The 21725-nt window shown below is 37.4% G+C and overlaps 4 protein-coding genes and 2 long non-coding RNA genes across 6 annotated transcripts; 2 read left to right on the top strand and 4 right to left on the bottom strand.

Moving 5' to 3' along the window:
* Positions 1–1304: 1304 nt before the first annotated feature.
* On the top strand, positions 1305–2998 carry LOC125578119. Its single transcript, XM_048740415.1, has 2 exons — positions 1305–2777; positions 2870–2998. Exons 1-2 carry the CDS (start codon positions 1305–1307, stop codon positions 2996–2998), a joined length of 1602 nt encoding a protein of 533 aa, XP_048596372.1.
* A 5699-nt stretch (positions 2999–8697) lies between these two features.
* LOC125578364 lies at positions 8698–9869 on the bottom strand. Its single transcript, XR_007316452.1, has 2 exons — positions 9407–9869; positions 8698–9289 (listed from the first exon to the last, which is right to left on the bottom strand). It is a non-coding gene; the product is annotated as an uncharacterized LOC125578364 (long non-coding RNA).
* Positions 9870–10333: 464 nt separating this feature from the next.
* LOC111215309 lies at positions 10334–13233 on the bottom strand. The gene is made up of 3 exons (XM_022718760.2): positions 11403–13233; positions 10923–11309; positions 10334–10824 (listed from the first exon to the last, which is right to left on the bottom strand). Exons 1-3 carry the CDS (start codon positions 11925–11927, stop codon positions 10564–10566), a joined length of 1173 nt encoding a protein of 390 aa, XP_022574481.2. The 5' UTR covers positions 11928–13233; the 3' UTR covers positions 10334–10563.
* LOC125578118 lies at positions 12082–15818 on the bottom strand. The gene is made up of 6 exons (XM_048740414.1): positions 15787–15818; positions 14040–15693; positions 13329–13954; positions 12964–13248; positions 12764–12869; positions 12082–12687 (listed from the first exon to the last, which is right to left on the bottom strand). Exons 1-6 carry the CDS (start codon positions 15816–15818, stop codon positions 12082–12084), a joined length of 3309 nt encoding a protein of 1102 aa, XP_048596371.1.
* A 789-nt stretch (positions 15819–16607) lies between these two features.
* LOC106360961 lies at positions 16608–17885 on the bottom strand. Its single transcript, XR_001272852.3, has 4 exons — positions 17631–17885; positions 17386–17555; positions 16781–17301; positions 16608–16651 (listed from the first exon to the last, which is right to left on the bottom strand). It is a non-coding gene; the product is annotated as an uncharacterized LOC106360961 (long non-coding RNA).
* A 2176-nt stretch (positions 17886–20061) lies between these two features.
* Positions 20062–21529, top strand: LOC106359713. The gene has a single exon (XM_048740882.1). It carries the CDS (start codon positions 20786–20788, stop codon positions 21131–21133), a length of 348 nt encoding a protein of 115 aa, XP_048596839.1. The 5' UTR covers positions 20062–20785; the 3' UTR covers positions 21134–21529.
* Positions 21530–21725: the final 196 nt, after the last annotated feature.

Here is a 21725-nt window from a genome sequence, read left to right as displayed (position 1 = left end):
CAAGAAGTCGTCCCTACTGGACACAATTTCATGGTTTACATACTGTCGCCCAGGGTGACCAAGAGTTCGTAATCATATCATCTCAACTCAACTTGTTACCGGGTTGATGACTTTTAATTTAGTCATAATTGTAACATAAAATATTACTATATTCCATCACTATTATAAAAACAATATTGCTTTAAAATTCAGACTCAAAATTTTATCTTCTCAAATTACTCTCAAATCTATAATTGAAACCCCAAACAACTACCCCAAGCTCTAATCATTAAATCATAAAGATTAAACCTTACACTTTAAGTAATAAATTACAATTTCTATAATATGCGTTCTAACACTCATACAAAATTATAACATTATAATCTAAACTTTAACCTCATAATATTTGAACTTCAAAATATATTCCCCAAACTCCAAACCCTAAATAATAAAGATAACCTTCGACACTTTAAATCATTGAAGTTAAAATCATAATAACCAAAATATAATCACTAATTATATATACAAATATTTAAAAAAATTACATATACAATTTAATAAATTTAGTTTAAACAAATTTAAATTGAATTCACTACGTATAATATTAATAACCAACAAATTTAATATTTTATAAATCCTAACACCAAACATTAAAACAAACTTGAAATCATATACCCTAAACTCCAAATTCTAAATCCTAACTCTATATACTTGAACTTATAACTTTAAGTCATATAAATTAAGTCACAAATCCTTTTAGCAAACCTTAACTTTAAACATGTACATGAAACCATATACCCTAAACTCTAAATCATAAATTATGTGTTAATCTTTAAAAAGTTATCATACAATTTTAAATATTAAACTATTACACCAACAGATAACCATTGATTACGAATATTTTCATTAAAAAAAAACATATAACCATTGAATACGTACACAAAATTAATCTATCTCTATCAAGCAAATCAATTAATTAAACTACCAAAAAAACAAAACCCTAGCGGCGCTCTGAGGCGATTCTAAGGCGACGTCTTCTGAGATCGAGATCTTCTTTGGGATTTCGATCTTCCTCTGATCTAGACGTTCATTGACGTTAGATCAGCCATCTCATCGACTCTGTGCGTGTGGTGTTACGGCTCCGTCAACAGGGTGATCGGGATCTTCATAGCTTCCCCGCCAAGGAAGTTGCTTTCGGTCTCGACTGTTACATCTGTTTGAACTCTGCTGTTGCCCTTGTCTGGATCGGTTTTTACTAGCTCTTTGGCTTGTATAGAAATCCGTCTTGTCATTGGATCGCTGGATCCGTGGTCTCTTGCGCAACTATGGGATCTTCTCATAGGTTTTCTTCTGCTCCTATGGCAGACGTTAAAGGGAAAGGAATTTTGTCTGAAGATGATGATGAGCCTATTTTGTTGGAGGAGGATGACGGGTCTCATACCATTCGGGAGTTTCGTATGTCCCTCATTGGTAAAGTTCTGAACCCTAAGAAACAGAACGTTGAGAAGCTCATCAAAGCAATGCCTACTCAATGGGGTCTGCAAGACAGAATTACGGCAAATGACCTTGGTAATGGAAAGTTCTTGCTAAACTTTACATCAGAAGTGGATATTCAGCATGTTCTTAGTCAGGGACCTTTCCACTACAATTTTTGTATGTTTGTACTGGTTCGTTGGGAACCCGTAGTCCACGATGAGTATCCATGGGTCATCCCATTCTGGGTAGAGGTCTCAGGAATACCTCTGCACTACTGGACGGTGAGGAATTTGAAGAATATTGGTAAGAAGCTTGGACACGTTGACACAATTGAGTTATCTGCGGGACGGCTGCTGGTGGAGGTTGACACAAGGAAGCCTTTGATTTTCAATAAGAAGGTGCAGTCTCCAGGAGGTGATGAAGTCACCATACAGTTCAAGTATGAAAAGCTTTTTAAACACTGCTCACATTGTGGATTCCTGACACATGAAGCTCAGAATTGTCCTAAGAAGATGGAAGAGCAAAGATTACAGGCTAAGGAGGCTGGGGTTTTCTCTCGGGTTCAGCTTCCTTTTGAGCCAAACAATCGCCAATCTTTGTTGGCTGATAGAACAGAGCGTGATCGTTATCACAGCTGGAATGATCGCAAACCTGTGTTGCGTAATGAGCGTAGACCAGAGACTGTCAAATCATCGAGCTCTGAGATTGCTTACAGACCGCGGGACGATCGGTTTATGCCTCGCTATGACAGCGATAGGGATAACCGGGTTCATAGATCAGAGGACAAACGTGGACCTCAGCGTTATAGTCGCAGATACGCTCCGTATGAGGTGAAGAAGACACAAACATGGAGAGCAAAAGACGTCAGGGATGTGGCCTCCCGACGTGAGCAGCGACATGGTGGTATAATGCAGTCGGGTGGCTATGATGTCACTCATGCTGAGGGGCTGTCAATAGTGCAAGTTGAGTCCGAGCCATCCGAGATAGTTGGAACGTCTCGGAGTAGCGGAAGGAAAATTGCAAGTACTATTGTAACTCCATCCCGATTGCTTTCTAATGATGGCAACATCACTTTCCGCGATAGGGGTGATCCTCGAGCTATTACATTCTCTCCTATGGGGAATGATGGTTATAAGGAGGATTTGGAAAGAGGTCAGATAATAGGTGCATTGCAGGATATGGAGATTGTCGAGCCCGACGGTGTGGTGGTGCATCAACAAGAGCAAAACAACGATATGGAGGTGTGGAATGAGCAAGCGGATGATTTAATTGGAGAGGAGCTGGAAGAAATGGAAGAAGATGCTGTGTCTCAAGACGCTCCGGTACGTTCCCACTTTGGAGGAAAGAGTAACAAGAGCAAAGGTTCAAGTAAGGGGAGCTCACGTTCTTTGGCCCCACGTGGAATGCCGATGAGGAAAGTGGAGTTCCTCCGTCGAGGTTCTCCAAGGAAGCATGGTGTCTCCTCCTCGGGGGATCCAGAACACAAAAAACACAATCGTCACACCAGTTCGAGGAAAGGACGAACGTTTCATCACGATGCTAATGAGTTGGAGGGGTCCAAAAAAACCCCAAAAACTCATCCATGAAGACACTCAGTTGGAACTGTCGAGGGATTGGGAACGACCTCACAGTTCGACGCCTTACGGAGATGTGTCAGAAGCATCACCCAGGACTTGTGTTCCTTTCTGAGACGAAGAACAGGAGGCTGATGTTGCAAAACATTCAGACCGACTTAGGTTTTGACCATTTGTTTACTGTTGAGCCACTTGGACTCAGCGGAGGTTTAGCTTTATTTTTTATGGATGAATTTCAAGTTAATGTTTTATTTTCGAATAACCGTATGATTGACATTGAGGCAGTCATTGATGGAATAAAAGTCTATATGACGTTTGTTTATGGGGATCCTGTACTAGAAAGACGAGATCAAGTTTGGGAACGCCTTACGCGTTTCTCAACAACAAGAAATGGACCTTGGTTCATGATAGGTGATTTTAATGAAATTACAGGACACACTGAGAAAGAAGGAGGGAGACAACGTCCGGATAGTTCGTTTCTGCCTTTTAAGCAGATGCTGAATGATTGTGGGATGCTAGAGTTCCCTTTCACTGGGAACATGCTCTCCTGGGTGGGGAAGCGAGCAGGAGGACAAACTGTGCGATGTCGCCTCGATAGGGCAGTAGGAAATGCTGACTGGCATGAGAAGTTTCCCCACTCGAATGTGAAATATATGAGGCTATGGGGATCGGATCATCGTCCGATTCTTGCAAACATACTCATTAAACCGATGAGGAGATCAAGAAATTTCAAATTTGATAAAAGATGGTTGGATAATGAGGAGCTAAGGCAAGTTATTCTTGAGGGATGGAAATCTCCTGATCTCCCTCCCAGTGCGACTATTATGGAACATATTTCGAGCTGCAGGAAAGCCTTAAGCGAGTGGAGAAGACAACATAATGTTAATTCGGCGAAATTAGTGGAGGAGTTGAAAGAAAAAGTGGAGGGTCTATATGCAGATGACAACGCCACAACTGCGGAAATTGCAGCAGCTTTGAAGGAACTCTCTGATGCTCTTAAGGCGGAAGAACTGTTCTGGAAACAGAAAAGTCGAGTGTTTTGGCTGCGAGAAGGTGACAGGAATACTAAATTTTTCCACGCCCTAACAAAGCAAAGAAGAGGGAGGAACAAGATAACGCAGCTTCTAGACGCGAATGGAAATATAGTTGAGGATGACGAAGGACTGGTAGCCATTGCTACCAGCTATTTTAGACAGATTTTTGAGTCTTCAATCCCGGAGGAGATCGAAGAGGCTCTAGCACAAGTCCCTACGACTATTACCGGGGAGATGAATGATAACCTTACAGGACCGGTCTCCGAATGGGAGGTCAAATTAGCTCTTTTTGCTATGCACCCAGAAAAGGCCCCAGGACCAGATGGTTTGACTGCACTTTTCTACCAGAAATTTTGGGATATTGTAAAGGACGATTTAACTCTTATGGTTAATGAATTTCTTTTTGAGGGGACAGTGGCGAATGGACTGAATGACATGAATATATGTCTCATCCCAAAGACAACGAAGCCGAATGAGATGACTCAATTTAGACCAATCAGCTTGTGCAATGTCAGTTACAAGATAATCTCTAAGGTCTTATGCCAGAGATTAAAAAAAGTGCTACCAGGCTTGATTTCAGAAACTCAGTCTGCTTTTGTTGCTGGAAGGCAGATTTCAGATAACATTATGATTGCACAAGAAATGTTCCACGCTCTGCGAACTAAACCAAGTGGTCGTAGCAAGAGGATGGCCATTAAGACAGACATGAGTAAAGCATATGATAGGATGGAATGGTCGTTTATTGAAGCTGTTATGCGTAAGATGGGCTTCTCGGAAACCTGGATTATCTGGATAATGCGTTGCATTACGTCGGTGAAATACAAGGTGCTCATGAATGGACAACCAAGAGGAAATATTGTCCCTGGTAGAGGCCTACGCCAAGGAGATCCTTTGTCTCCTTTCATCTTTATTCTATGCACGGAAGCGCTCTCTCGCCTTCTCAGTCATGCAGAGAACCAAGGGAGGATAACGGGGATGCGTGTCACACGCGCGTGTCCTTCGGTTTCCCACCTTCTCTTTGCTGATGATAGCCTTTTCTTCTGTAAGGCGGAGCCCCGTGAATGTGAAGAAGTGATGAAAGTAGTCAGGAAGTACGGCAAAGCATCAGGTCAATGTATCAATTTCAACAAATCGTCATTGCTCTTTGGTAAGCGGATTAACGCAACGATTAGACAAGAGATTAAAGATTCACTTGGAATACAAAATGAGGGAGGAATGGGAACCTACTTAGGTATCCCGGAAGACATAAGTGGTTCAAAATGTAGACTTTTTGCTTTTCTCAAGGAGAAGTTGATGCACAGAGTGAATGGATGGACAGGAAGATGGCTGTCGAAAGGAGGGAAGGAAGTGTTGATTAAGTCAATTCTACTATCTCTTCCGACCTACGTTATGTCTACTTTCCTGCTCCCATTGGAGATATGTGAAAATTTAGCAAGTGCTATCGCTAAATTCTGGTGGAGTTCAAATCCGCCAAAAAGAGGGATACACTGGGCGAAATGGGAAAAGGTCTGCCGATCAAGAGAAGAGGGAGGAATTGGGTTTCGGTTGATCCACGAATTCAATTTGGCTCTACTGGCAAAGCAGCTATGGAGGCTAGTTCAATTCCCAGACTCTCTGGTAGCCCGGGTCTTGAGGGGAAGATACTATAGATTGAGTTCTCCACTAAGAGTAGAATCTGCCAACAGTCCATCATATGTGTGGACTAGTATCTCTGCTGCAAGGAAGCTGTTACTACTGGGAATACGACATAAAGTACATTCAGGTTATGGAGTTAAGGTGTGGGAGGATCCGTGGATTCCAACGACGCCGGCGAGACCAGCGGTCCCTGTAGCGCCAGTTATGCACCCTAATATGCGTGTTAGTGATTTCGTTAATCAGGTTACAAAGGAGTGGGATGTTCATCTACTGGAACAATATGTCAATCTTGATGACATACCGCTCATAAGGAGTCTGGCCATAAGCTCGACTCATCGTCGTGATACTTTCTGCTGGAACTACACGAAGAATGGCCAATACACGGTAAAATCTGGATACTGGGTGGCTCAGAATCTCTTAAAGACAGTGGAGGAACATGAAATTCTGGAGCCGGGCATCACTAAGCTCCAAGCCTTTGCTTGGAAGCTAAAGGCGCCGCAAAAAATATGCCATCTTATATGGCAATTGGTAACGGGTCATGTAGCAGTAACAAGGAACCTAGCAAGGCGCAATATGAGGTGTGATAACTATTGCCCTAGGTGTGGTGAGCCAGAAGAATCTGTAACCCATGCCATATTCGAATGTCCGCCAGCGCTGCAAGTTTGGTCCTTATCATCGACTCCTACATGTCCAGATATTTTTCCGGTATCAAGCGTGTATACAAATATGGATTATCTATTCTGGAGGAAGAACAGTATTATCGCGCCAGAATTAGATAGAGATCCTTATCCCTGGATTATCTGGTATATCTGGAAGGCTAGGAATGAAAAACTATTCAGGGGGATTGATAGAGATCCTTTGGAGATAGTTCGACATGCAGAAAGCGAATGTCATGCCTGGTTTGATGCGAACGATGTGGTGCAAACAGTGGCACAAGAGAGTGATAATGTGGTGCCCCAAGTCATAAGCTTGGGTAATATCTGTCTGTTAGATGGATCTTGGACATCATCAGCTCGCTTTAGCGGATGTGGCTGGGCTTGGATGGACAGTAGGGGAAGCACGCAACTTATGGGGACAAAGAATATCTGTCGACGAGAATCAGCTTTGCACTCGGAGGTAGAAGCACTGCGTTGGGCAATGGAGAATATGCTTCAACATTCAACATGTCAGACTTTTGGGACAGACTGCAAGGAGCTGATTGCAATGTTAAAGGATCCGCAGGCTTGGCCAAGCTTTGCGACAGAATTGGAGAAGATAGAGACGCTTCTGATATGCTTTCCAGATTTCGACATCATTCATGTTCCACGAGCACACAATCAGTTATCAGACTTTTTAGCGAAAACTACTAGATCCTTCCATAGGGAGTTATTTTTTATTGGTTGTTCTATTCCGGTCTGGTTACCTAGACCACCTCAAGTCTGAGTAATAGAATGGCCGTTTGACGTCAAAAAAAAAAAAAAAAAAAAAAAAACTACCAAACCAAAACTTAAACAAACTAAATAACCATGTTTTGGTTTTGGCTCCAAATTATTTGGAATTGACATTAAATATTTCAGGTTTCCCACGTCAAAAAAAAGGGTTTCCCACGTTTTGAGAATATACTCTATCTCATAACCCTATTAAACTCTTATTTGGTGTAGCCTCCATCAACTATTTTCTCTCTTTCTCTAGCAAATCAACAATCGTTTCAGATTCTTCCTTTTTATTCAGTTCATCCTTTTGATTATAACTCCCTCTTATGTTCTTCTCCTTGAACATCTCTTTCTTTATTTTTATATCTCTGCGATTTTAAGGATTCAGATTTCAAAGCTCTTTTCACTCACTAATGGTCGAAACTTTTACCCTACTGCCTCTCAACGACTCCAAGGATCTGTAATGCCAATGGAATTTACTAGTCGATGTATGTATCTCTCTCAGTTCCATTTCTTTTTCGATTTAATATGTTACTTTTTCAGATTTAGTTTGGTTCATTTGATTTTATTTGATGTTAGATTTCGGATTCAGATGCAGATACAGCCACTACTTTGTAGTAGATCTGACCACTCCAGTGTTAAAGGCTTTCATCGGGAGTATATGAACAGCCAATGATGATGGCGGAGGTGTAGACAAGGGCGGAAGGAGAAGGAGGTAGTGGTGTAGGAGACCAGGAGTATAAGAATCTCGCTTGGTTGCTGTGGTTTGAGTCGTTTGACGGAGGCAAAGGAGGTGGTGGTGTAGGAGACCAGTTTACCCTAATTTGCTTTGCTTTGGTCTGTATCATAATTGGTTTCTAATACCAGCTTAATTTTTGTAACCAGTTAACCCATATGTAGTTCGGGTTGTCAATAAAATATATTCTAATTACAAATTTCTTTTTATTTTAATTTAATTTTCTTTTAACATGAATTAGCTTTTATTTAATTTATTTAAACTGATTAGTTTTATAAATAGAATTAAAACATATAAAAGTCACGCAATAACCATAATTTATTTGGTAAGTATTTGTTAATTGCCACAAATACAAAGTGCCTACTTAGTTACAAAATGTAACAGATGTGTGACAAAAAATATTGTCACAGATTGTGTCGTACTTACTAACGTATTTATCCGTAACACTTTGTGTCAGTTTTGTGACTACTTTATCTAGTAACAGTTTGTAACAAAACTGATACTATTGTAATGGTCTCTATAGTTGTGACATTTTTATGACTAAGTTGAATTTGTGACGACTTTATTGTGACCTTTTAGAAACCGTCACATATTGGTCACAATAGATAATTTGTGACAAATTATATGTATATTGTGACTAAAAACATTGTCACAATATCCATTTATTCTTGTAGTGGATCTGATGTTTTGAGAGAGATATGGGTGATTTTGTTGATGATAGGTGGTTTGATGGGATGATCTTCAGATCTGATCTATGGAATGAACTTGTGTAGATGTGTTTAAGATCAAGAGAATGAACTCTGTTGTGATCAGAGACAAGTTTTGCAATCAGAGAATGAACATTTTAGCAATCAGTGTTCAAAAAAGGATTCATAGATTTGAGAGACAATTTTAATAAAAAGAGTGATATTTTGTTCTGAAACAAAAGAGAGTTTAAATAGAGAAGAAGAAGGAAAATGAAAAGTCCTAAATTGCAGGAATAAGAAAATACTTAGGAAAACTAGGTTGGACTGAATCCTTGACTTGATTTTCGAACTGGTTTAGCTCTGGTTCAGAATAAACCAAGCAAACAATTGCTCCCTTTGTTTCATAGACTTTAATTTCGTGGCTGGTTCATCACAAGAGAAAATCGATCCATATCTGGGATATTTGATCTCCTTTTGGCTGAAAAAGGCCCAACTCATCCTTGAATCTGATCCACAACTTTTCCAGCTTGTTTGTCTTGTTCTTCATAGCCAACATAAGCGCATTATGCTCCATTACAGCCTCTGGTTCATCTTTAAGCATTCCATTCATCCATCCATAGAGTTGTATCCACGAGTTTCTGCATCCACCAGTTAAGCATCCACAGAGTTGCATCCACGAGATTGCATCCATTTCAAATTATCTTCTAGCTCAACCATGGTTGCATCAAATGGTCCATGCGTCATTAATTTCCAAGCTCTATAACAACAATCAATTTGCTTAAAAGAACACAAGATATGTTGAATAAGGATTATATTAAAATTAGCTACCAATATATACAAACTTGTTAATGTATTGTCCCAAGATCGGGCTCACCCTTCTAGACTGCAGTCTCACGTCGCCGACCAAAGCAGAATGTAATGAGAAGTTTCCGTCTCAGCCTCTTTCCTCCATTTCTCAAACTGAACCTTCACTCTGCTTAGCTCAGCTTCTATGGCTTATGCGTTTGGTGTTTCTACTTTCTTCTCTATTTCACTTTTCAGGCTCTGCAACCCGCTTCCATTAAATCTGATTCAATCTTCTTACATTTGCCCATATTTGCATATTATTTCTTCTCATCCATTAACCCTTTTTGCAATACCTTTTTTCAGCTTTCGTTCTCTTCAACTCATAAGCTAACTCGGACCATCTCTTTGAATATTATGATTTAGCAGCATATGGTTGTTTGTTGGCGATTCTTGCTCTGTATATACTAAACTTCGTACACTTGTCTCATTAAAATATGGCCGGATAGGCCCTGGTTGCAGAGAAGTTCTTGTCTTGATACCACATAGTCGACTTCCTTCACTACAACAAATATGGCTTTTCATAGCATACAGTTAACGCTATTATATGATATTCATAGCGGTTTTATAAATGCTATTATATTGGACGCTATAATAGAGTACCTATATACGATAGCGTTTTAACATGATGCTATCGTATAGCAGTCTATAATAGCATTATGATTATGCTGTATTACAGTTATTTATTACACATTAGTCGTGTTATAGGAAACTATATAACAGCTGTTCTGTTATGCTGTATTAAACTTATTAATAACAAATAATTCATGTTATATAAAATTGTGTAATATCATTTTTAGGTTGCTATATATATTTAAAAAATAGCAACGTAAAGTAGTCATGAATTACGTTGTAGTAACTCTACATTGGTGCTATTTGATAATGTGTTGTAGCAGTGATATTGAGTTATGTATATATGAATTGTAGTTTTTATTTTCTATGCTATTTCATGCAATAAAATAGCTTATCACAAGTACAATAAATCGTTCACTATAAATACATCATATTCTCATAAAAAAATAAACCAAGTCTGAAATTTTCATTTATCCATAATAGAAATACAGTGTCATAATTAAGTTCCAAAGCAATGAAAGTATAAGACAATTCTCATTTGCAACAAGTACCATATGTTTATTAGTAATTCTAAAGCAATGAAAGTAGATTACCATACAGTGATCTAAATCCACCTCAAACGATGACAACTTTGTCTTCAGGCCATGCTATAGTGGTACCAATAGCATCCTCCATACACTCAATTGCAGACGTAGGCCTCCAAACCTTGGCATCATTCACCTTGACTACATCAACCCACACACGAACTGCATTATTGCCCAACGGAACAAAATGCACTAACTGCTCAGGGTTGTTCGAAGACCAGCGCCCTTCTGCAACAACTACTTTCTGACCGGTAATGTCCAACAGTTTGCACTTCTGACCCTCCTTCACCTTCTGTATAAGAGAACGATGTCGAATAGTGTAAGTAATATGTAAGCGTTAGAAACTTTATCATGTATACGATTACAACGTTCTAATACACTTAGACTTACCTTCTGGGAGCTTGAAGGAGATTGTGAATATGGTTTTGAAATCTTAGCAGGAGCTGGTGGAGTGAGTACTTGTGAGTGCGTATGAGGAGTTGCTGTATTTGGTGACTCTGTGTCTAAATTGTCGAATAAAACTCTGCTCACTGGCCATGCTATAAACGTCTTCAAACAGTCACGAAAGTTTGAGTGTTTTTCTGTTGGCCGCCAAAGAAATGTCTCTCTTACCGTTACCGCATCCACAAATACTTTAACAGCATTTGGTCCAAGAGGAAGGCCATCCACCAAGGCTTTGGGATCACGACTCTCCCAACGACCTTCAGCAACAGCTTCTTCATCATCTGTTAGCCAATGTAGAAGTTTGCACTTGTTCATTTCCTTTGTCTCTGGGCTCTGTCAAACCAATAAATCCAACATAGGAAACACATAACTAGATTTTATAAACAGAAAACTAACATCATTTGAGATGAGGAATGAAAACCTTACATTACTTGGAATGTCATCTGGAGAGAACTCCTCGTCAAGAACAAGAACTGAATCTTGAGGCCACGCAACAGTTTCTCCTACAGCCTGACCAATAGTGTACATCTTCGGCGCCGGTCTCCAAAGAAATGCATCTTCTTCAAAAGCCGTCTCAACTACCACCTTAGATGAATTAGGACCCAATGGTACATTGTTAACAAACTCCATAACATCAGAAGACAGAAAACGACCCTCTGCTACTTTGGATTCCTTGCCACACCAATCATTAGCACCTTCAGAATCTTTGTTGGGCTCTTCTCCACCATCATTTGCACCTTCGGAATCTTTGTTGGGTTCTTCTCCACCATCCTTATCATGTTCTGATTCATCAAGTTGTGGCTGTGTTGGGTTCTGTGTGTCTTCAGGCTGTGATTCCTCAATAGGCTTCTCATGCTGCGTCTCCCCAGGGTATATGGTGGCAATGAATACAGGCTCATCATCTTGTACAATGGTCTTCCTTTTCTTTGATTGCTTTCTCCCTTTACCCATGGCAATCCTACAATAAACCTCGAGGAAAACTCAAATATTAACTCAAAGTCAGACATGAATCCTAAATAGTTAATCAACGAAATCAAACATATATTCCATAACAGAAAATCAACCAAAGAATGTCATGCAAATCAAGAATAGTTAATCAACGAAATCAAACATATATTCCTTCACAATCATCTCTGACATTCTCAGCCTCATCTGATATGTCTTCTAGACTCATATCCATATCCGAAGGCAATGGACCGACATCTGCATGTAGGTCTTCCACTTTCTCATCACTGTATCTTCTACTTGGACCCTTCATAACTACATACCAACTCGATTCATCATTTTTCCTTGAGTAAAATATCTGTGTCGCTTGAGATGCTAAAATGAATGGATCCTTTGCAAAGGATATGTGGCTGTGATTAAAATTAACCAGCGTAAAGCCATCCTCTACCTTCACACCGTTACCTTTGACTGCCCACTGACACCTAAATATTGGGACGTAGAAGGCATTGTAATCTAGTAATATAATATCAACTACTCTCCCATAGTAGGATACAACGTCTACCACCTGCGATGTGTCCCTTGCACTAGACCTACACATTGCTGTTGCCTCGTAGTAAACCCCACTATTCTGACTTAGCCTATGCACCAAATTTGTATGAAACCGTAGGCCATTCACAATGTAGCCTGTGTAAGATCTGGCTATACTACGAGGTCCATAAGCCAGCCACTTCAGTGTCTCTTCCTCATGTACTGAATCAATCGGTATCTAGCAATTATTTAAAAAATGTCAGCTACACTGTACGGTTATAAAATCAACTAAAAACATAAACAGTTAAACATGCCTGTTGCTTTAGCCACGCTGCGAATTTTTCAGTGTGCATACGCCATAAATAAGTTGCGTCCCGTTTACATCTACCATTTGAGTCTTGTAGATGTTGTAAATGAGCACTTGCATATGAAAAAACAAACCTCAAATTACATCAAAACTTCCAAATAAAATAAGTATGAATGAATACTATTCTAAGTACTAAGAGACACTTACTCAACATATGGATCAACCATAGCCGTGTTCTGTATCACAGCAAGATGGGCTATTTTCTTATCTGAATCAGTGAGAGTGAATGAGCGGCCAGCTGATATAGGACGACCTTCAAGGATGGAATGGCTCTCGTACTCAGTGTTTCTGTCACCTTTTTCTTCTACATTTGTTGTAGTCTTCAAGAAAGCCGAGCAGAACTTCATGCATTCTTCTGCAAGATAAGACTCAGCTATACACCCCTCTGGTCTTGCTGTGTTTCTTACATAGTCTTTCAATACTTTCATGTACCTGTTTCAGATGAAGATCAAATGTGAATAATAAGCTCGATTTGGAAAATAAATAAAATATTATTTAACAAGGAAACATACCTTTCAAATGGATACATCCATCGGAAATGGACAGGACCACCAAGTCGAGCTTCTCTTCCTAGATGCACACACAAGTGAACCATGATGTCGAAGAAACTAGGTGGCCAAAATCTTTCAAATATGCATAGAGTCTCCACAATTTCTGTTTCCATTAGCTGGAGTTGTTCCATATCAATTACTCGTTGGCAAAGAAGGTTGAAGAAAGTGCATAAGCGGAAAATGGCTACCCTAGGACCCTTAGGTAGTAAGCCCCTAATTGCTACTGGCAGCAGTTGTTGCATTAGGACGTGGTAATCATGAGATTTGAGTCCCATCACCTTACACTCCTCTAATGATATACAACTAGATATATTAGCACAGTAGCCATCAGGATCTTTAAAATCAAAGAGCCGCTTACAGAATGTGTGTTTCTCTGACTTTGACAAAGACCAAGGAGCTGCTGGGAGTAATGTCCTTTTACCCTGAGCTTTTGGATGCAAATCCTTCCTGATACCAAGACTTTCAAGATCCTTTCTAGCCTTTAGACCATCCTTTGAATTGCCACAATGTAACAATGTCGCAATCAAGCTTGCAGCCACATTCCTCTCCACATGCATAACGTCTAGATTATGCCGAACAGGGAGCTCCTTCTCATGTCAAAGCAAATAAAAAAATCAATTAGAACATACTATATGCAATTGAACATTTAGTAAATAGGAAGTTTAAATATACCTCCCAATAAGGCAATGTAAAAAATATCGAACGTTTCTTCCATCTAGATAATTCTTCTTCGTCTTTGTCCCCTAAATCTTCATCTTCATCAGATTCACTTGCTTCGTCCTCGTTATCAGATGGTATCTCAACTCGAGCAGCTCTCTTTTCCCCAGACTGCTTTCTATTACCAAAAACATTCTTGTAATGTCTCAGCACAAATGAGACATTCCTACCCATGAGTATCCTTCCCTTTGTCCCATGTTCAGTTTTCCCATCAAACCAAGTCTTCTTTCCTCTGAAACTATGTAAGGGAGGCAAACTTTTCCGGTGGCCCATAAATACAAATTTCCTACTATTACTCAGCCACAAACTATCTGTGTGCTTCCCACATATAGGACAACCCATTTTACCCTTGACTTTACAGCCAGCAAGATTCCCATATGCTGGGAAATCACTAATAGTCCAAAGAAGCATTGCCTTAAGCGTAAAGGTTGTCTTACTAACTGCATCGTAAGTTAACTCGCCTATGCACCACAGATGATTTAGATCTTCTATAAGGGGTTCTAAGTATACATCTATACTATTACCCGGTTGATGCGGTCCTGGAATCAGCAGACTGAGCATGATGTTCTCCTCCTTCATACATAGGTCAGGAGCCATGTTGTAATTAACAAGTAACACAGGCCAACAACTGTATCGGCTGCTCTTCATACTGAACGGATTAAACCCATCAGTTGAAAGCCCAAGTCGCAAGTTCCTCTCCTCCGCTGCGAACGACGGATACTTGTCATTCATCGACTGCCAAGTAACAGAGTCTACTGGATGGCGCAGTTTCCCATCTGTGCTCTTGTTATTGAAATGCCATCTTAAATCCATTGCAAGTTGCTCCTGTCTGAACATCCTTTTCAGACGAGGTATTAATGGAAAATATCTCAAAACCTTCTGTGGAACACCCTTCTTTAATTCACCAGTGTGCATATTGGTCTTCCATCTAGACGCCTTGCATTTGGGGCAACTCTCAGCCGTCTTCAGCTTCTTTCTAAATAAACAGCAGTCGTTCACACAAGCATGAATCTTTTGATATCCCATATCAAAAGATTTCAAAAACTTCTTGACATCATAAGTTGATGTGTGCAGCACATTGTCTTCAGGTAACATGTTTGGCAATGTTTGCAGTAAGTCATCAAAGCTCTTGTCTGACCAACCATTTTGAGACTTAATCCTAAACAATGAAACTACAGCTGATAGCTTGCTATGACTCGCACACGTTGGATACAAGGGGGTTTCAGCCTCTGCAAGTTTTGCTAAAAACTCATCTTCTTTCCTGTCCTCACCCTCAACTGACTCACGTAACTGGGACCCCCTAATGGCTAAATCTTCATCTAAGCAGTTTGCTGCTTCATATAAACTAAGGATCTCAGCATTCCAGCATCTATCTTCACCTTCCAGTACAGCAACAGAGTTACCATCTCCATGGTGAAACCAATCTGAGCGTACCTTATAAGCGTCATCCATTCCATTTATAACCAAATGAGAGACAACCTCCTCACTTGTATGGCGATCTAGATTGCGGCATCGGGCGCATGGACATACAATCTTCCCATTAACTCCTAACATAGCAGTAACAGCATTGACAAAACCCCAAGCACCTCTCTCATATGCAGAATCAACTCTTGAGTTCATGTAAATCAAACGAAAATAAAAAGAAAGTTATGAGAAGAAATGTTGAAATGCATAAACTGAACACTTAAACCAATGTACATACCTGCATAAATGCACCCATGACTTGTCCAACATTGTCTACATAAAGTTAGGACCCTTTCCACAGTTCAAACAAGCGTACATGGTTCAAGCAGCAATGAGAACAAATTACACTTCAAAGTGTTAACCGCAAAGAACAAACGCATTGTCTACAAAAGTCTACAAATGATTACAAAATGAGAAGAACTAAATAGATGTGTCTAACCTTCACAATGTATAGCAGACGTAAGATTGCGAAGACACTAACCCACACCTGCGGAATAAAAATTTGATTATTGGAAAGAAAGATGAACCCATGGGATAGTGATAGAGAACATCGAAAACCTAACTAATCACAACATTGAGCAGAGCCAAAACCTAACTACATACTACACATGAATCTACCGACGGTAAGAACTCACTTTTAATTTTGAATCTCGGATTGAAATCGGAGATGAGGATGGCTGAATCGAATTGGGAGACGCCGGTGAAAAACAATGATTACGATTGGTGATCGAAGAAAAATCGAGTCGGAGAGAGTGGAGAGAGCGTAGAGCTCGATGTAGAGACGAAGAAGACGGAGAAAACGAGAAACCCTTTTTTTTTTCTAATGCTATGAAAAGTATTGGTTTTACTAATTGGCCGCGAAACCCTTTTTTTTTTAAGTGTTGGCGCTAATTGTAAAAACTAGGGTGATTAGTGAGTTTTTATTTTTCGTTTACTGATTTTTGGGCTTAGCATAACTATAATGCTATAAGTTTGTTATCCAGACTTCCAACTACCTTTCCATAGCAGTTACGTAAATTGTGCTATAATAATCTGCTATCAATACCTATATTTGTTGTAGTGCTTGTTAATTACTGATATGCACTCAAACTCTTAATTTCCACCTATGAACCAACAAAAATTTGAATCATCAACCAGATATAGTTGAATGAAAATAGAATGAGTTGATCATATCTCTTCACTGGCTATACTCAGAATAACAAAACGACAAAGAAAGAAAGAAACTTGTTGACCTTGGTGCCAAACTTAGCTTGCACAATTGGACGGATTGAGATGTTAGCATCGCAGTGGAGAGGGCCTTCTTGGATATTCCCATTGCTCTCTCACAATCCATTGCATCTCACTGGTGTATTCAATGGATCCAATCCCACTTCTCATATAAAGTTAAGATTCGATCTCTAGAAAAGGAGCTCCTACTCTGTTAAAATCTACATGCACTATAAGAGCAACCAAACATTAAGAAACATAAACATCTTTTCTTGATCTCATGGTTAAACATATTTGTAGGATTGTTTCGTGGCTTCTTCCAGAGTTGCCACTTCGAAGGATGATGATGAGTCCCTTCTGTTTGCTCTTTCTTCCGGGAACAGTGTAACACGTTTCTCCAAAGACCTAACCTCAAATTAATTTAGAGTCATATAGCTTGGTCTCAGTCTCAACAATAACACCTTCTGTGTGTATAGAATCAGAAAGAGAAGAGATCTGAGCCACATAACCAACGTGAACCTTGACCTCTCCGGCTCTCCCAGGTTTTCTATTAAAGTTCAAACTAAAAGTGAGAAAATTTGAATTTTCAAGACACAAACTTCGCCACATCCAACACATATTTTGGAATTACCCCGTGATCTATACATTATTCATCAGTATGGTCTCTGATCTAGACATGATTCATCAGTCTCTGGTCTCTGATCTAGACATGATTCATCAGTCTGGTCTCTTATCTAGACATGATGCATCAGTCTGGTCTCGCGTTTTCTTAAATCCGAAAACAGTGGCTTGCACCATAACCTAACAATCACCATGAAATCAATCTTCAATTAAAAGAAGACACGAAAAGATGAGAATAAATAAGTAGTAGGGTACCTCTTTGGAATGGTGGAGATACTCAAAGGAATCACTGAATTCCATCCCAGAAATCATATCCTGAGATTACAGAGAGAAAGAGAATGATATGAAGGGTAAATACAAATAAATGATCCAAATAATATAAAGGACATGAATCATTGTTACAACAAAGAGAAAGAGATGGGAATTAGGAACGTCCGAAACATTTAAATTGATGAAATTCATGATGATTACTAGATCTAAATGAGATGTCGATTCAGTTTTTGAGAAGTATACATAAGATAAATAGTTAAAAGACAAAATGACAGGTGTCACAAATTGCCCATGCTATGTGCTGAGGGGGATGATTGTAGAGAGACTAAACTTTTTTTTTGTCACTATTAGAAAGACTAAACTCAACTTTATTAATGTAGATTTTAATTTTTAAATGTACATTAAAGAAATGAATTTTTTTTTGTCACAAATAATCTTTTAAAATTTTTGTCACAAAAATAGCTTTCAATTAAAAAAATGATCAAAATAGCCTCTTTTTATTTTAAAATTTTTATTTTTTTCTAAAATTTGAAACCATATCCTCAAAACTCCACCTTAACTCTAAACCCCTAGTCTGGAATAGTTAACCTTAGGATATAAATGTATTTTTACTTTTTAATAAAACTGTGTTTCGTGGGCAACTAAGTGCGGTTTATCAGCAATATATTTGATAAGAGTATCGTGACACACTTTACCTTCTTGAACAAGATCATGACAACATGCATCAGTGATGGTTAAACTTTCAAAGACAACACCAATTATATCAAACACACATTTTTGACTCATTTAAAAAAGACATGTATTCCAAAGTGATTTTGCTTCAGCATCTTCAACAGAGAATGCAGGAAAGAACGCACAAACCAAAACAACAACAATGAATACGATAATAGTTCGGGAGGTAGTGTAAGCCATTGTGCCAATGCTTTCGAAATAAGTGGCAAACATTATTTATTAATATAATATATTAAAATGTTTGATTTTTTTTAGAATGAATTTTTATCTCATATTTATAGGAGATTAAACACTCAAACACAAACTAACCATATTTTCAAGTGAACATAACAAGTTAATTAATGCAGTTTATTGTAAAATAAAATGTGACTGTTAATATGAGTTTTCTCGAACATATTTATAAAATTTAGAAAAAGATATACTTATTATTTAAAATAAATTATATCAAAACAAAATATTTCTAAATTACTAATGTTTTAAGTAATTTATCATTAAGAAATAACCTACCAATCAAATTTAACCCTGGTTTATTCGTATTCTCTATTTTATGTAAATGTTAATAGACTCCATCATCTTACAGAAATTTGGGTTTAAGAATGTAAATTTAATCGAGTATGAATTGTCTTATATCGCTTATCTCAATTTTGTAAGAATTTACTACTAGAACAAATTTTATAGCTAAACCATAACTAGTATATAAATTATATAGATATAATTTCATTGAAAAGAAACCGGATCTGATGAAAAAACAATATTTGTATTAAACTATTAATTTTCCAAAAGTAAAGGGTTATATTCTATTAAAATATTGGAAGCCAAATCTACAAATTGTAAAAAACATAAAATAGAAAATGTTCACAATTTTGATTCCAACACTATAGTGATCGATACAAAACTCAAATTCATACGCTCCATCCTAATATTATGAGAATAATTTTTAATCTATTTACTAGTCATAGGATGATTACATCCAGTCTCATTGTATTCTGTATAAATGATCGTATTTATCGTCAATAATATGAGTATTCAAACTATTGTTTTTTCCAAGTCATTGTTTATCATGTACTATTAAACTCTAAGGTTCCAAAGGTAAAATATTAGATATTTTTTAACCTCTTGTTTTAAATTATCAAGATATTTTTTCAGTGTATGTAGAAATAATGATTGACATCTTAGATGAAAATTGAGTTTAAAAATTAAAGATACATTAAATCAAACTCGTTAAGCAATATTATTTGAAGTTATTCTTATATGCCTTGTTATTATTTTAACAATCTTATAGGATAGCACATTGTTTTTCAATTGAGTTAATATTTGTACTGATTCATTTAGAATGAGATTCACTTGATGGTTGGTTTATATTGCATACTGTCTGATCCATGATTTTTGATTAAAGAAAATTTAACGATAGTTGAATAAAGTTTTTGTTAATCAGAATAATACAAACAAAACATATTTTAAGCAGTTTTCGAAATTGAGATATAATGAGTCCACAAATCATCACTTTTCTTCAAATACTATGTTTCGTGGGCAACTAACTGCGGCGGTCAACTAACTGCGGCTTATCAGCAATATATTTGATAAGAGTATTGTGACACACTTTTCCTTCTTGAACAAGATCATGACAACATGCATCAGTGATGGTCAAATTTTCAAAGATCGATCGAAGACTCTATTCAAAAGATGAAGCCAAATCTACAAAATGTTACTACTAGAAGATTTGGCTTCAAATTTTTTTGTTTCATTGATTACAATTTGTAGATTTGCCTTCAAGTTTTAGAATAGATTACAACCCTTTAATTTTTGCCAATTAATTGTTTAACTCAATTAGTGTTTTTTTCGCCATTTCCAGTTTCATTTCTATGAAATTATATCTACGTAATGTATATACTAGTTATGGTTTAGCTATATAATTTCTTCTAGTAGTAAATTCTTACAAAATAAAGATCCGCGATATATGACAATCCGTACTCGATTAAATTCACATTTTTAAACCCAAATTTCTGTAAAATGATGGACCCTATTAGCATTTACAGAAAGTTGAGAATACGTATAAACAATAGTTAAATTCGATTGGCAGGTTATTTCTTAACAACAAAATAACTTAAAACATTAATATCTTAGAAATATGCTATTTTGATAGTATTTAGTTTAAACAAATAAGTATATTTATTTTTTCTAAATTTTCTAAATATGTTAGAGAAAACTCATATTAACTGTCAAGTTTCATTTAACGTTAAACTGCATTAATTAATTTCTTATGTTCACTTGAAAATACGTTTAGTTTGGGTTTGAGTGTTTAATCTATTATAAATATGAGACAAAACTTCATTCTAAAATACCAGATACAAACATTTTAATATATTATATTAATATTATTTGCCACTTATTTCGAAAACATTGGCACAATGGCTCACACTTCTTCCCGAACTACTATCGTATTCATTGTTGTTGCTTTGATTTGTGCGTTCGTTCCAGCATTCTCTGTTGAAGAAGCTGAAGCAAAATCACTATGGGATACATGTCTTCTTAAAATCAGTCCAAAATGTGCGTTGGATATAATTGGTGTTGTCTTTGAAAATTTAACCATCACTGATGCATGTTGTCATGATCTTGTTCAAGAAGGAAAAATGTGTCACGATACTCTTATCAAATATATTGCTGAGAAGCCGCATTTAGTTGCCCACGAAACAGAGTATTTGAAGAAAAGTGATGATATGTGGACTCATTGTGTCTCAATTTCGCAAACTGCTTAAAAATATGTTATGCTTGTATTGATCTGATTAACAGAATTTTTATTTAACTATTGTTAAATTTTATTTGATCAAAAATTGTGGATCAAACAGTATGCAATATAAAGCGACCATCAAGTGAATCTCATTCTAAATGAATCAATACAAATATTAACTCAATTGACAAACAATGCGCTAACCATACAATATTGCTTAATTAGTTTGATTTAACTTATCTTTAATTTTAAAACTTAATTTTCAACTATGATGTCAATTATTATTTTTACATAAACTGAAAATTATCTTGGATAATTTAAAACAAGAAGCTAAGAAAATATCTAATGTTTCACCTTTGAAACCTTTGAGTTTAGTAGTACATGCTAATATAATGGCTTGGAAAAAAAAACTATTTCGAATACTCATGTTGTAGACGATTTTGTAAATACGATCAGTTATAAAGAAAACAATGAGACTGTATCTAATCACGCAAAAGAACAATATCCTATGACTAGTAAGTAGATAATAACTTATGCCAATGATATTAGGATGGAGTGTATGGATTTGAATTTTAGATCCATCACAAAAAAATTGGAAACAAATTGTGCACATTTTTTGT

Source organism: Brassica napus, chromosome A9 (genome assembly GCF_020379485.1).
Source record: "Brassica napus cultivar Da-Ae chromosome A9, Da-Ae, whole genome shotgun sequence".
NCBI lineage: Eukaryota > Viridiplantae > Streptophyta > Magnoliopsida > Brassicales > Brassicaceae > Brassica > Brassica napus.
This window is presented reverse-complemented; position numbering and strand designations above follow the sequence as displayed.

Excerpts from the sequence above, each read along its gene's own strand:
- LOC125578119 (XM_048740415.1), top strand. The coding sequence starts at position 1,305 with ATGGGATCTTCTCATAGGTTTTCTTCTGCTCCTATGGCAGACGTTAAA. Across the intron at positions 2,778-2,869 it reads CTGTGTCTCAAGACGCTCCG|GAAAGTGGAGTTCCTCCGTC; the intron begins GTACGTTCCCAC and ends AATGCCGATGAG.
- LOC111215309 (XM_022718760.2), bottom strand. The coding sequence starts at position 11,927 with ATGGGTAAAGGGAGAAAGCAATCAAAGAAAAGGAAGACCATTGTACAA. Across the intron at positions 11,310-11,402 it reads CAGATGACATTCCAAGTAAT|AGCCCAGAGACAAAGGAAAT; the intron begins GTAAGGTTTTCA and ends TTGGTTTGACAG. Across the intron at positions 10,825-10,922 it reads CTCCTTCAAGCTCCCAGAAG|AAGGTGAAGGAGGGTCAGAA; the intron begins GTAAGTCTAAGT and ends TCTCTTATACAG.
- LOC125578118 (XM_048740414.1), bottom strand. The coding sequence starts at position 15,818 with ATGTTGGACAAGTCATGGGTGCATTTATGCAG. Across the intron at positions 13,249-13,328 it reads TGGATGTATCCATTTGAAAG|GTACATGAAAGTATTGAAAG; the intron begins GTATGTTTCCTT and ends CATCTGAAACAG. Across the intron at positions 12,688-12,763 it reads CAGCGTGGCTAAAGCAACAG|ATACCGATTGATTCAGTACA; the intron begins GCATGTTTAACT and ends AATAATTGCTAG.
- LOC106359713 (XM_048740882.1), top strand. The coding sequence starts at position 20,786 with ATGGCTCACACTTCTTCCCGAACTACTATCGTATTCATTGTTGTTGCT.